Source organism: Rhinolophus hipposideros (genome assembly GCF_964194185.1).
Source record: "Rhinolophus hipposideros genome assembly, chromosome: 1".
Classification (NCBI taxonomy): Eukaryota; Metazoa; Chordata; class Mammalia; order Chiroptera; family Rhinolophidae; genus Rhinolophus; species Rhinolophus hipposideros.
Window position 1 is genome coordinate 49,518,920 of NC_138047.1, and position 15,843 is coordinate 49,534,762.

Consider the following 15,843-nt stretch of genomic DNA (forward strand, 5'->3'; position numbering starts at 1 on the left):
CATATTAAATTAAATTACCATTATGGACCACACAATTAGAAGCAAACCTTAATTTCCTACATGGTATTTAAGTACTCCAAATGGTTGCAGATTTTGCCTGTTACTGCCAAGAAAATACTAATACATTTATCAGAAGACTAATTTAATACTAACTTAAAGGGGTAACAATTGCATTTTTAAAGAGATACATTAGTTGGCTTAGCTTTCTTTTACTTCAGAGATTCAACAGACTCACAATATAACTACTTTTACTTTACGACAATTTCATTAGGGAAACCACCAAGTTCTGTAATAAGCAAATTATTATAATTTTTAATGCCTACTTAATTTTTTTATCATTACCCTGTAAAATAAGTAGAGAAGGTTTTATAATCAGGTTTTATCATAAGTTAGACTTATAAAGGTCTTTGTAAGACTTATAATACTTTCTTAGGGTCATTTGTCCATCAATTAGCAAAAGCAGAGCTAGATTCTCAATCCAGAGCTTTCCTTGCTGCTGGTTTCCATGACTTATATAACTTAGTTTTATTATAAATATCCAAGTGTGGATTTAGTTTAATTTATCTAGCTCAGAATATGGTGTGCTTCCTATAGGGAGATATTTCTTCACAGATCTCTCATTTTTTATACGTCTCACTAGGTATGCCATGAATGCAGGGCTCTGGCCATTTTTTTACTAGGGTCATGTCTCAGGATTGTATTTGTCTCATGTAACCAGAGAAATGAGGTAATGTCTCCCCTCTGGGATAAAGCGCAAGCATATTTACTCCTTGCTGTAAAGCAGTAGGTGCCCCAAGCTCAGTGTTCCTCTTCTCTAAAGGAACCCACTATATGTGCCCTATGCACTTCACTAGTGGGATTTGGTGGAGGGCAAGAGAAAAAACAAGGCAAATATGATGCTCCTACTTCTTATCATGCTCTGAATAGTAAAGTCCTTAAGTCTGTAACCCAGAATCTCATGCATTCTGCCAGCATTCACCAAACAGTAACAGGTTAACTTAGCTTGTAAATAGGGTAAAATTAATTTCCAGACTGAATATATACTGAATCTAATTTGTGTTTCGTCAAAGCTACAAAAGTGTCAGCCATAATTTATTTGAATAGCTTTTCCTAATACTCTCCTTCCAGAAATTCAATCTCATGAATTGAAACATTTCATTCAACCTCTCATTTACTTTTTTTCTTATTTTCTCTTATTTCTGGGTGCAGTAATCTCAATAATTTCCTCAGCTCTATTTTTCAATCCACTAATTACTACTCTAGCTGTATCTATCCACTGTTTAACCTTTTCATTGAGTTTTAATTTTTAAGACTATATTTTCATTTCTGAAGTTCTATTTTGCTCTTTAATCACACCTGCTTGATTGTTTTCAATGTCTTACTTTCATATTGTATATTTAATCACTTTTTTAAAGATTTAGTTAGTTTGAAAATCTATATTTTATAGTATATATCCAATTCCATTATCCGAAATTCTTAAAGGTTTAATTCTAATCGTTTGTTACATCCACTGACTCTTTTTTTTTCTTTTAAGATTTTTTTTTTTTTTTAATTGGGGAAGGGGTACAGGACTTTACTGGGGAACAGTGTGTACTTCCAGGACTTTTCTCCAAATCAAGTTGTTGTCCTTTCAGTCTTAGTTTTGGAGAGCGTAGCTCAGCTCCAGGTCCAATTGCCGTTTCTAGTTGCAGGGGGCACTGCCCACCATCCCTTGCGGGACTTGAGGAATTGAACTGGCAACTTTGTGGTTGAGAGCCCACTGGCCTATGTAGGAATCGAACCGACAGCCTTCAGAGTTAGGAGCACGGAGCTCCAACCGCCTGAGCCACCAGGCCGGCCCTACATCCACTGACTCTTGATCATGCTGAATTTTTTCTTGTCTTGTTCTTTTGTATTGTGAACTCACCTTCGAAGGGGCTTTATAAATTGAAATATACTGTGGCCTAGTCAAAGGTATGTTTCTTTAGGTCTGTTTAGTTTTGTTTCTGTGTGGTATTCCAGGGTATCACCAGTTTAGTACTACTTTTTATGTTAAGTTCTCAGCTTGGGAAATTTTACTACAAAGGTTTATAAAGTGAACTCTAAACTTGTATGGTTATGAATTCCCAAGGAAGATCTTTATTTTTCATCCACAGATCAAGAGAAAAAAAGACAGGCTTCTTGTTGTGATAGGCAAAGATTATTCTTATCCACCCTTTCACTGAGGGTGTAGCTGAGATTTCAGCTTTACAAAGACGGGGTAGATCTCAATTCCATTTCTCAATCTCATGTAGACCTATTTTGCAACTTCTGTTTCTGTGTGACTATTAACTCCTAAGAAATATGGTTACTGAGACAGGCAAGCTCATCCCTGAAAGTGACCACTAAAGCCAATAGTTCACTGGTCATCTTTTAGCTACCTATTCATTTTTGGTTTCTGAGTACTTCCCTTATATTATTTAGCACTCAAGTAGTCATTTAAAAGAAAGTTTATTAAGCACTTCTATTATAAGAAGGTTATTAACTTTGTAGCAGGATGGATTTCAAGTTATCCAGTCCAGAATGGAAGTCTACACTGATTTTTAAATAGGTATGATTATTTTAAGAAATTCATATTTTGGCCATCATCCAATGTTCCTGGCACATAGCTCCTAAAACTCTTGTAATTTCTTATAAAAGAGGTATAGGGGTATATTTTGTTATAATATTTAGTTTGTCTCAGTTCCTGAAATAACTCCAGAAATGAACGACTTGTTATACGTAATAAGTCTCTTACACCAATACCTGAGTTTATGTTAATGCGGTGACTTTTGGAAAGCCTCTAAGGATGGGGCTGGTTGCCAGGGAACCAATCTTGTGATCAGAGGGTCAAAACTTTAAGCCCTATCTCCCAAACCTCTAGGGAGGGGAAAGGGCATGGAGATTGACTTAATCACTAATGGCCAATAACTTAATCATTCATGTTTGCATAATGAAGCCTACATAAAAATCCCTGAAATAGTGGCTCACAGAGCTTCTGGGTTCATGAACATGTGGAGGCGCTGAGAAGGTGGCATACCTGGAGAGAGCATAGAAGCTCTGTAACTTCTTCCCCATACCTTGCCTTATGCATCTCTTCCACCTGGCTGTTCCTGAGTTATGCCTTTTTATAATGAACTAGTACTTTAGTAAGTAAACTGTTTTCCTTAGTTCTGCGAGCCACCCTGGCAAATTAATTGAACCAGAGCAGGGGAGGGAGTATGGAAACCTCTGATTTATGGCTAGTCCTCAAAAGCACAGGTAACAACCTGGACTTCCGACTGGCATCGGAAAGCAGGTAGAGAAGATATTCTTGTGGGACTGAGTCCTTAACCTGTGGATCTGAAACTACCTTCTCCAGATAGTTTCAGAACTGCTAACGAGAAAAACCACAGCCCAAAATGGTGCCATTTGTGCTAAAAGAAATTAAGACTTATTTATATTTAGATAATTATAGAATCTTGACATGTAGCATCCTGTTGTATTCCATAGTAAGACACACAATCCTAAAGTGCACCCTTATTGTGTCAAGCAGAAGGCAGACTCGAGTCAAAGTTCATGGAGCAGAACCCAGACTCTTGAGTTAAACTTCAGTCTGGAATAGCAGAACTCCAGCTGACATGCAAATGTGTAACAAAGAATGAAATGCATGTTGCCATAAACCATTGAGTCTTGGGTAGTTATTTATGCACATTACTATGAAAATATTATAGCTGACTGATATAATAGCTTTGTCAGAAGTTCCTTGGTCCTTTCCCTAAAATGGAGCATTTGAAATGTATTATTCTAAAGCAAGTCTTTGAACCTAAATTTTTTTGTTCTGCTTAATAGACTAGGTTAAATTAGTTATATTAATAGTTAACAATTTGCCTTGGAATCTGCCAGTAATATCTAATATAAAATGGAGTACCAACCTGGTATTTATCCAAGAAGGAGAGATCTGTGGTTTCCGTTAAAGAAACAGAAGATGATGTGACATGAACGTATGGATTTAGTTCTGCAATATGTTGAAGAACAGCTTCAGCCCTAAAATTAATATAAATAAATAAACAAATAATCGATCTTTACTATTCTTTCATTCAATATAGTCAATCTCTCAAACTTGGACACCAAAGTGTCCAAGAAGAATGACATTGGAAGAACCTCAATGTTACAAAATTCCAATGGAAATTTAATAAACTGTAAAGGAAGAAAGAAGCTAGGATTTATTTACATTTATAGATAATGATACAATTTTTAGATATAGCATGCTGTTGATATTCCATAGTAAGACACACAATCTCAAAGTGCACCCTCACAGTTCCAAACTCCGTAAGTCTTTTAATGGTCCAGAAATAATACAGACTTCCTTTAACAATTTTCCTAGGGAGCAATGTGAATGTATTAAACATGCGACAAATATAAATAATCAAATTAAAACATCCTATCATAATACATCACAATATCTTGTCACCTGTTTCTCATATTAACAACATCATCTTCACAGAGAAAGAAGTTGGTTCCCAGGTCCCATGCTTGGCATTTTTCTGCATCATGAATGGTAAGTGCCTTCAAAAAAGAGGAAAATATATGTTAAAGTCAAGAATGAGACAAGGATGTTCACTATCTCCAATACTATTTACATTGTATTAAAAGTATTATCCTGTGTAATTAGACAACTGGAAAGTAATTAAAGGCTTAAGAATAGGAAAGGATACAAAGTTAAATGAAATGACTATATATATTTGGAAATGTGTTTCCAAAAAACTTACTTTGAAAACTACTTTGAGCAGCAAAAGAATTTAAATTGAGAAAAGTAGCATGTTATATAAATCAACATAAAAAATTTTAAAAATTCACATAAACATTTCCAAATGCTCCATGTTCAAAGTAAGAAAGATAACTGGAAAAAATGTTTGCAACTTACAGGCTACAAATCTTATTTTAGAAAGGGAGCAAGGTATATGAACCTGGATTATACTGAAAAAGAAATGCATTTGGCGCTGTAAAAAAATATGTAAGGTCAAGAATTAAATACCCTTTCTCATTCGTCAGAATGGCATAAATCCAAAAGTTTGATAACATACTCTACTGGTCAGAATGAGGTGAATCAGACATTCCCATATGTTACTGTGGGAATGTGAAGCAGCACAACCTCAATGGAAAGGAATATGCCAATTTACAGCAAAATGACACGTGCATTTATCCTTTGACACAGCAATCCCACCTTTAAGAACCTAACCCAAACACACACTGGGAATAACATAAAAAGACATATGTACAATAGTCTTAACTGCAGCACTATGTGTAATAGCAAAAGAGTAGAAATAATCAAAACAATGAGGAACTAGGGAACTGGGTATAATAATAAATGCTATATCCATGAAAAGTATATCAATGCAGCTATAAAAATAGAATGAAATACATGTATTTATCACTATGGGGTAATCCCAGGATATGCTGTTAAATGAGAAAAAAAACAAGGTGAAGGAAAGTATGGCACTTTAAGAAAAGCAGATGGGGATAAACATGTATACACATACGTACAGATTTTCATGTTTATATGTTTGCATTTACTTTTATTTAAAAACAATAAAAAGAGAGGGATGACCTAATAAAGAAAGGAGGAAATAGGGTACAGAGAAGCTAGACTTACCCAAATCTACACTGTTTTATAAATTTGATTTTGAATTTTGTTAAGTCTCACATAATAGTAGAACTAAATTAAATTAAAAAGCAATCCCTAAACATCCAAAGCAAAATAAATAAATGGAGAAAACTATTTAGTTAATTTGTTGCATAACTACCCAGAAGAATGATTTAAAGTGACTTACAAAGAATCTTAAATTGTTTTCAATAATTATATTTTTATTAATTATGTTAGAATTGTTGTTCTGAAATTATGTCATAGACAGGTAGAACAGAATATAGGATAAAGCAAATAAGTAATTAGGTTCATGTTGTTAAGACCCAAACTTTATAGTAAGAGATACAAATATAAAATCAAAGAAGTAAATACCCTACAAACCTAAACTTGAAACTCAGAAATTTCTGAGTTTACTCATAGTGAATGTTCTAGCTCTGTCAACTGAAAAGACTTTACAATCAGTGACAATCAAAGACTATGGGGGTGTGTCAAAAGGACTCAAGAACTTAGAAGAAAATCTCAGCAGGCAAAGATAAAATAATTTGAGCAAAATGAGAATGACTGCTACAATGGGTCAAAAAATAACACACATGTTTAAATCCATGAGTTTATCATGATGTTCACACACACATTCACTGGTCACTCTTGAGGGATGATAGAATACTACTGATTTTGAAAATTGGTAAATAAACTGGGGAAAAAATCAAGTATTAATCCTGCTGTTCATATATGTATAAACTGCATTTTAGTGGAACCAAACATGCCATGAATGGAAAATTTTCTTTCTAAAATATGATTCTAGCTAATAAATGAAGAAGGGAGAGAATCAGCATATAAAACTGCCTCTCGGATTGGGCAGGCATCAAAGTCCTGCTGAGGCAGATCCTGCTCTGTAGAATCAGCCCCTAGAACAACTCTTCCACTGTAGTCAAGGCCAGTCCTCACAACTAGTGAGCCCAAATGGATGTGCAATTATCAACCAAGGCTCAACTACAGGAGGAGGGCACACACAACCCACACAAGGGACACAACTGGAGCCCATGGCTCAGGTGACCAGAAGACTGCGCCACTGAACCCCATAGCATACCTACTACATAAGGCCACTCTACTAAGACTGGAAAACATAGCAGCCCTACCGAATACATAGAAATAAAGACATGGAGGTAGCCAAAACGGGGAGACAAAAAAAAAAGTCCCAAATAAAAGAACAGAACAAAGTTCCAGAAAAAGAACTAAGCAAAACGGAGATAAGCAATCTATCAGACGCTGAGTTCCAAACACTGGTTATAAGAATGCTCAATGATCTCAGGGAGAACTTCAACAGAGAGATAGGAAGCATAAAAATGGAAATGGAAACTGTAAAAAAGAACCAGTCAGAAATAAAGGACACAATAACGGAAACAAAGAATATATTACAGGGACTCAAAGAAGATTAGATGAAGCAGAAGATCCAAAGAGCAATGCAGAAGACAAGGTACCAGAAAATACCCAACCAGAACAGCAAAAATAAAAAAGCATCCAAAAAATTGAGGAGTGTTTAAGGGGCCTCTGGGACAATATCAAGTGTACCAACATTCACATTACAGGGGTACTAGAAGGAGAAGAGAGAGAACAAAGAATTGAAAACCTATTTGAAGAAATAATGACAGAAAACTTCCCTAACCTGGTGAAGGAAATGGACATACAAGCCCAGGAAGCACAGAGTCACAAACATGATAAACCAAAGAGGCCCACACCAAGACATATCATAATTAAAATGCCAAAGGTTAAATATTAGGTTGGTGCAAAAGTAGTTGCAGTTTAAGAGGTTAAAAAAATGTAAAATGTGCAATTACTTTTGCACCAACCTAATACGAAGGGAGAATCTTAACAGCTTGAGCAGGAGAAAAGCAGTTAAGTTACCTGCAAGGAAGACCCCATAAGAAGTTTCTCAACAGAAACTTCGCAGGCAAGAAGGGAGTGGCAGGAAATATTCCAAGTGATGAAAACCAATGACATACAACCAAGACTGCTTTACCCAGCAAGGCTGTCATTTAGAACTGAAGGACAGTTAAGGAGCTTCCCAGACAAGAAAAAGCTGAAGGAGTTCATCACCATCAAACCAGTATTACAAGGAATCTCAAATGGATTTCTTTAAGATGGGAGTGGGGGTTAGGGATGGGTGAAAGGGGAGAGGATTAAGAAGTACAAACTTGTTGTTATACAGTAGTCATGGTGATGTAGAGTATATCATTAGGAATATAATCAATAATATTGTAATAACTAGGTATGGTGTCAGATAGGCACTAGCTCTATTAAGGTGATAGATGGGAATGGAGTTGGGAGCAGGGTGAAAAAGGTGAAGGCACTGAGAAATAGAAATTGATAGTTAACACAGTATGGGGAATATAATCAACAATGTTGTAAAGATCACTTAAGTTGTCAGATGGGCACTGGACTTATCAGGGGGATCACATCATAGACTGTGTAGATGCCTGACCGATGCACTATACTCCTGAAGCTGAAGTAGAATAATATTGAATGTCAACTATAACTAACTATGTAGGTATATTTAGTCATAGGATGTGGAGTACAATGTAGGGAAGATAGTTGATACTGTTTTAATAGTTATATAAGATGTCAGAGGGGTAATAGGTTGGGGGGGTTATCACTTTATGAGGGGTTTAAATGTTTAACTATTACGTTGCTTTGTATAGCTGAAACTAATAAAAAAAATTACTGCTCCTAATAAAATATGAATCTAGGCGATAATCATTAATAGTCAGTAATAATCACAAAAAGTCAACAGGTATTATTTCCTCCTGATAGAACACAATATCACCTGTGAAGTAGTAGCACAAAAAGAATCAAATCTGAATCTGATTCTCTGGATACAACTACCAGTTTACAGGAAATACAGAGGTAGAGGTACATGTGACAAATGACCTGGTTTCTTTAGTAAGTAAATTGTAAGGAGAAAAAAAAAATCAGTGAAGGGAAACCTTTAGATCAAAAGAAACCAAGTTTAGTGTATGGACTTTACTTGGATCCCGATTAGAAGAAAACAAAGTTTTAAAAAATCACGTAAGATAATTGGGAAAATTTGAACTCTAATTAGATATTAGATGACTGTGGTAGGAAGGCTTCTAAGATGGCCCCCAATGAGTCTCATTTTCTGGTATTCAGGCCTTTGTGTAATCCCCTCCCTTTGAGTGTAAACTGGACCTAGTGACTAGCTTTCAAGGAACACAGCATAGGTGGCGGAATGTCACTTCTGAGATTAGGTTACAAAACACTGTGAATTCTCCGGCTAACACATTCCCTTTCTTGTCTTACTGCTAGCTTACGCTGATAGAAGCAAGATGCCCTATGGAGAGGGCCACTTGGGAAGCAACTGACCTCTGACCAATATCCAACAAGGAACTAAGCTGGGAATGTGAAGTGACACAACCTTGCCACTGAATCCTGAGCGACACTGGGAAGATCTTTCCCCTACCCTTGAGATGATTCTACGCCGTCAGTATCTTGACTGGAGCCTTGTTAGAGACCCTCAAAGAGAGGAACCAGCTAAGGTGTGCCTGAGATAAGTGCTGTTGCTTAAGTTGCTAAGTTTCGGGGTAATTTATTTCGCAGCAATAGATAACTAATACAATGACACTGAGAACATTATTTTAGGTGTAAAAGTGGTATAGTGTTATATTTTCAAAAGGAATCCTTATCTTTTAGAGCTATTTACTAAAGTATTTAAGGATGATATAATAGGATATCTGACACATCAAAATAATTTGGTGGTTGGGGGCCAATGGATACATGAAACAGATTTGTCTATAAGCTGGTAACTGCAACTGCATGATGGGTATATGGGCTATTCTATTTTTGTATAATTTTGAAATTTTCTATAACAAAAATTTTTTTTAAAGGAAAGTACAGCGTTAAAACAATATTGCTACTAAATGAAGAAGCAATAATTAGGCCAAAGTATAAACAATATCACCACTACTGAGAGTAAAAAAAAGAAAAAAAGAGTTCATAACAAACAATCCTTTTTACCAAGGACATTTTTCTCACCTTAATCCCTGCAAGAGTAAGATTCTTTGCTATAAAGGAAAAAGAAAAAGAAATAGTTTATTATTAGGAACGTGTATTAGCTATATCTTCATGGAGTTTGGTCCTATCTTTGACAAGTAAATTTTAACTTTTTTACTACTTAAGAAATACAAATCCTTTAGAAAATACAGATGAACAAAAAAGAAAAAAATTTCCATAATCACACCACACTGAGATAATCACTTAAAATTTCAGTGTATTCTTCCAGGTACATTATTACAAATATACGTACGTGTGTTCTATCGTAATAAATTAATGAATACAGAGAATGATCATTAATGGCTATTAACATCACAAAAAAAAGAAGCAAGAGAGTCATTACTGATTCCTTGTGAGGGAATGTAACAGTATTAAGAAGTATTGCTAAAACAATGAGAACTAAATCTAATCAAGATTTTGTACCTACATAATTTCCTTTACAGAAATAATATATGGAGGAGTTAAATCTTTAACTTATATTGCTCAAAAGTGTCTTACAAAATTATAAATAAAAATACTGCTTACCAATTTCCAAACCAAGACCACCCATACCACTTAAGAAAACATGGGACTTGGCCATCTTCTGCATTGCTGTGTCTCCAAGAACATACCTCTGTCGGCTATATGTAAAAACACAATAAAAAACAATAAATTATTTCATCAAAATTATATATCCCTTAAAGTGTTTGCAAACTAATAGCCTGGCAACTAGATCCTGCCCACAGTTTGGTTTTAGACTTTTGGATCACTTGTAAACTGTTTAAATTTTCTGAATTGATTGCTAAATGTATGACATATTTTGAAAATTGAGAGGATTTGGCACCAAAGTCCACATTCCTTCATGACAACAGACAGATGGAGTTGAACAGGAGTTCCCTATTTACACAGGGAGGACCATGTGCTCTAGACTTTCAACAGTTCCCATCCTGCTTCTCTCATTTATGACCTCAGCGGCCACTATAGGCATTTGAGTTTGCCATTTCCACTTTGAGTCTCTCACTGTAAAACAGGATCTCTGAAGCAAAAAACTGGTTCCCTTCTTGGAGTTCAGATGACTTAAAATTAAGCAGTTTTCAAAACTGCTAAAGTATATAAAACTGATGAAGTATATAAAGGATCTTGTTAAGTCATCCATCCTAACAGCCACAAGGTAATATCAGGATGGGAATTTCAAAAAATACACATTGACAATTTTTAAAAGTCAGATACAATAATCAAATCACTAATAAGAGTTTATTTGACAGAACAGTGATACACTTGATACTACAGTTTTTTAATCCAATGGACATTTCAATGGATTCTTAAGAGAATCATTTAACAGATGAGTTCAGTATAAATAACAAATAATTCCAGAACCCCTTGGGCTGCAAGTATTTCTTTTGGAATTCACACACACACAGACGCACACACATTAAATGTGTGTCGTTTTAATATGTAGATGTTTATCTAACTTCCATACTTCAGCTATTCATATTCAATACTTCATATTCAGCTACTCATATTCAATAAGAAGCCTAAACCGGGCTTCTGCTTCGTCAGAAGAAACTTTACAAATACAAGCTATCTTTATTTCCTTCCTTATTCCCTGTAAAATATGATAAAACTCAAACTTTTCTGTTTAAATTGGTATTCACCATATTCACCATTCTGTTTCAGAGATAAAAACTATTCATTGGTTCTATTATGGTATGTATGTGTATTACTAGCCTTATTTGTGTACACCTTAACAATATATTTAAGTTGTCTGTTTTGAAACTTTATGTAAATGGAATCATTTTGAATGTCTTTTTCTGTGTCTTGATTCTTTCTAATGAAATTATACTTGTGAGATTTATCAACGCATGCAGTTGTTCATTAATTTTTCATATCTGCTACCATTCTATTGTAATAAGATACCATAATTTAAATATTATACAGTTTTGAACAGTTGCCAATAATGAGTCTATGAGCATTCTTATGTCTCGTGGTACACACGTGTAATAGTTTCTATAATATATCTAGGAGAGTAAATGCAGGATTAACTTTATTAGGTAATGATAAACTGTTTTCCAAAGTGGATGTACCAACTTACTCTCCCTTTCTGGCAGTGTATCAAAGTAGTTTCATATCCTTAACGTGCAGGGAAAAGTTAACATATCAGGCCTGCTTACACTAGCTCTTAGCTAGTGTCTGTGAACTTGGCCTTTGAAATGTTTCCTATGCTAATAAATTCTAGCCTTCTATTTTTTCACCCCCTAGTTTCCTAAAATAAAAACTTATTAATTTTCTAGTTGTTTTCCTAAAATACACACATAAAACTTTAACTGATCTTAAACAGCATCCTAAATTTTGATATAGTACTTTCATTATTTTCCAATTTTAATTATGATTCATTTTTGACTTATGGGTTAATCTAAAGCATATTTTAAAATTTCTAAATTTATGGGGAGTTTTCTAGTTATCTTTTGTGTTGACTTGTAGCTTAAATACACTGTGAATAGACATCATAATCTATACGATTTTACTCTTTTAATATTTGAGTATTTCTTTGGTTAATTTTACAAATGTTCCATGTGTTCTTGAAAAGAATGTGTACTCTATAATTGTTAGATAGAACATTCTTTATGTATGCTTTAGTTTAATTTTAATAATCATGTTGATGAAATCCATACCTGATTTTTTTGTCTGCTTGTTCTCTTGATTACTAAAAGCAACATTTAAAAAATCTCCCACACTATGACTGTAAATTTTTCTATTCTCCTCATATATAAGTACCTGAATAGTGCTGATATGTAAGACTAACTGATAAAACTTACTAAATGTTTACTATGCACCACAGATTGCCTTAGTGTTTTACTTGTATTAACTCATTGAATCCTCATAAAAATTCTCATAAAAATTTTAAGCTATTATTATTCCCATTTTTACAGAGAGGAAAACTTAAGCACAGGGAAATTAAGTAACTTATACATAGTGGAGGCAAGATTCAACCCAGGTAGTCTGGTCTTAGTATCCTTACTCATAACCACTATGCTACACTGCATATAGATTACAAAACTCAATTCACACTACAGTGATTTACAGGAGGAAAAAAAAAAATCAGTTCCCTGACCTTCTCTTCTCTACCCCAATTACCACCTCCCAAGGAAAGCACTCTCAATTCTTCTAGTTACTTCTTCTAATATTTACCTCCTTATTTTTCAATAACCTGTTTGTACTTTTACACTTGGTTTTTCAGTTTCACATATTACCTATTAGTTTCCTATTAAGATGAATCATTTTTCGGAAGTACTAATCTGGTCAAATCATTCTCCTACTTTAAAAACTCCAGTGGCTTTCAATTTCGCTATGATAAAGTCCAAATTCTCACATAAGTCACAGGCCCTACTCTAATCTCTGCTTGACTCTCGTCCCATCTTTTGTCATCCCTCCTCCAAATTCCATGTTCTAGATATACCAAAGGTTTTCAGTTCTCCAAACACAGTATGTTCTCTTTACCTGGTAGACATTTTTCTGCAGTATTCCTCTCCCCCAATATTGTATGCTTGATAACTCCTACTGGTCTTTAGGTTTCAGTGTATATAGTAGTTCCCCCCATGATACTTACACTGATACCCCTAACCTTTCTCAAGACAGTGTTGGATAATTTTTTATGTGCATCCATAACACCCTACATTCAATGTATTGTAACACTTATCACAGTGTATTTTCACTACTTGTCTATTTTTCGTAGGAGATTGCAGATTCTTTAGAGCAAGGGCCTATGCCTTATTTACTATTTTATCCCCAGTGACTAACAGTGCCTGAATAATAATAATATCACTCGAAGGGCATTATATCAATAGTGGGGAAAAATCAGTCCCAGACTTAAATCTCCAAGTAACTTAACTGAGTTCCTGAACAAAGCTCAAACTTTAAAGGAATTCAAAATTATCCAGCACTCAAAAAAGTAAAATTCACAAGATCTGGCATACATTAAAAAATTACCAGGTATGCAAAACAGCAGGGAAACATAACTTACAATGAATAGAAAAATCAACAATAGGACAGATTTAGAAGTGACGTAGAAGACAGAATTTTTAGAAAAAGACATTAAAACAATTATAATTATAATCCATATTCTCAAGAAGGAACTAGAAAGCATGAAAAGCAAAACGTCTAGAGATGAAAACTATAAAATCAAAGCTAAAAATAACAAGGATGGAATTAATATATTCAACACTGCAGAAGCAAATTTGAAGACATAGCAATGGAAATTTACCAAAATGAAACACAAATAATAAAAAAAAAAAAGACTGAAAATAAGTAGAGCATAAGTGAGATGTGGAACAACTTAACTTGATCGAATATATGTGAAATTGAAGTCCCCGAAAGGGAGTGGAGAAGGGAGAGAGAATAATATATTTGAAGAACTAATGGCTAATATTTTTTCAGGAATACAACAAATTCACAGACCACAATGCAGATACCCTAAGAACAAAAAGTATAAAAAATGTGACATCAAAGCATATCACCATTTTTTAAAACTAGGGATGAACAGAAAATATTAAAAGTAGTAAGAGAAAATAGGGCATATTAGGAAAGATAAGAATGACAGCTGACTTTCTCCGAGGAGGCAGTACAAATCAGAAAACAGTGGCACAACATTTATAAAGTACTGAAAAAAAAAAAAAAATCAACCTAAAATTTTATATTCAATTTCAAAAAAGAAAGTAAAGACTTCTTCAGACATACAAAAGCTAAAAGAATTCATTGCTGCCAGGCCTTCACTGTAAGAAACAGTAAAGTAAATCCTTAGGAAAAAAAAAAATGATACCAGATGGAAATTTTAATTTACAGAAAGAAATAGGGAATACCAGAAATGACAAAAGGATGGATAAAACAAAGACTTTATCCTCTTACTTTAAAATCTCTTTTAAAGGTAGAGTATTTAAGCCAAAAACAATATATTTTTCAAGTGTAATTGAAAAATAAAACAATTATCAAAACAAAACAAAAAACCCACAATATATTGTGCATTCATAACACATGTAGAAGCAAAATGTAGGACAATAATTACTAAATCCTGGAATAGGAGAAATAGAAGTATAGTCATGTGCCGTATAATGACATTTACATCAATTAAACTAAACGCTTGTTCTCTGAGAAGACATCTAGCCAGAAAGATCAGGAAAAAATAAAAAGACAGAAAAATTACCAATATCAGAAATAAGCAAGGAATATCCTTTTATATTCTATAGAGATTACAAAGGATATTCAGGAAGTACTACAAACAACTTAGAGCCACTAAATTCAACTGCTAAGATAAATGAACATATTCCCCAAAAGACACAAACTACCAAAGCTCACTAAGAAGAAATGTATACTATATGAATATGCCTATATCTATTAGATATTGATTTTGTAGTTAAAAACTTTCCAACAAAGAAAACTCCAAAGACAGACAGCTTCACTGTGAATTCTAACAAAAATTTAAAGAAGAAATAATGCCAATTTCTATGCAAACTTTCTAGAAATTTGAAGAAATACTTCTCAACTCATTCATTCTATGCGATCTGCATTACTCTAATACCAAACCGGGGCAAAACCAATCAAAAAATACTCCACACCACACAAAGATGCAAAAATTCCTAAAAGAATTTATATATACGTATGTATGTAAAAAAAAAACACATCACGTCCAAATAGGTTTTATCCCATAAAATGCAAGGGTGGTATAATAAAGCCACAATTGTAATTTACATTAAAAGACGAAAGAAAAACCACATGAACGCCTCAGTGAATGCAGAAAAAGTGTTTGACAACCTGACATCCATTTTGATTTTAAAAAACAACAAAACTAGTTATAGAAGGGTACCTCCTCAACCTAACAAAGAGTATCTATGAAAAGCCTACAGCTAACATCATACTTCACCATGGAAGAATGAACGTTTTCTGTCTAAGATCAGGAAACATGTGATGCTGTCCACATTCACTACTTCCATTCAATACTGTATTGGAAGTTCCATCCAGTGTAGTAAGGCAAGACAGAGAAATAAAAGGCTTCCAGACTGGAAAACAGGAAGTAAAACTTCTTTATTTTCAAACAACATGACTGTGTAGAAAATCCTATAGAATTTACAAAAAAATTTATTAGAATAAGTGAGTTTAGCAAGATTGCAGAATAAAAAATCAAT

The 15,843-nt window shown here is 34.1% G+C and overlaps 1 protein-coding gene across 1 annotated transcript in view; it reads right to left on the reverse strand.

Annotated features, from left to right (window-relative positions):
- Window positions 1-15,843, reverse strand: part of UBA6 (ubiquitin like modifier activating enzyme 6) — a 67,837-nt gene that overhangs the window by 43,289 nt on the left and 8,705 nt on the right. Inside the window, exons 3-6 of the mRNA XM_081059820.1 lie at window positions 10,214-10,308; window positions 9,671-9,699; window positions 4,451-4,545; window positions 3,912-4,023 (exon numbers count right to left, since the gene is read on the reverse strand). Of these exons, the coding sequence (XP_080915946.1) occupies window positions 3,912-4,023; window positions 4,451-4,545; window positions 9,671-9,699; window positions 10,214-10,308 (331 nt within the window). The remainder of the gene's footprint in view (window positions 1-3,911; window positions 4,024-4,450; window positions 4,546-9,670; window positions 9,700-10,213; window positions 10,309-15,843) is intronic.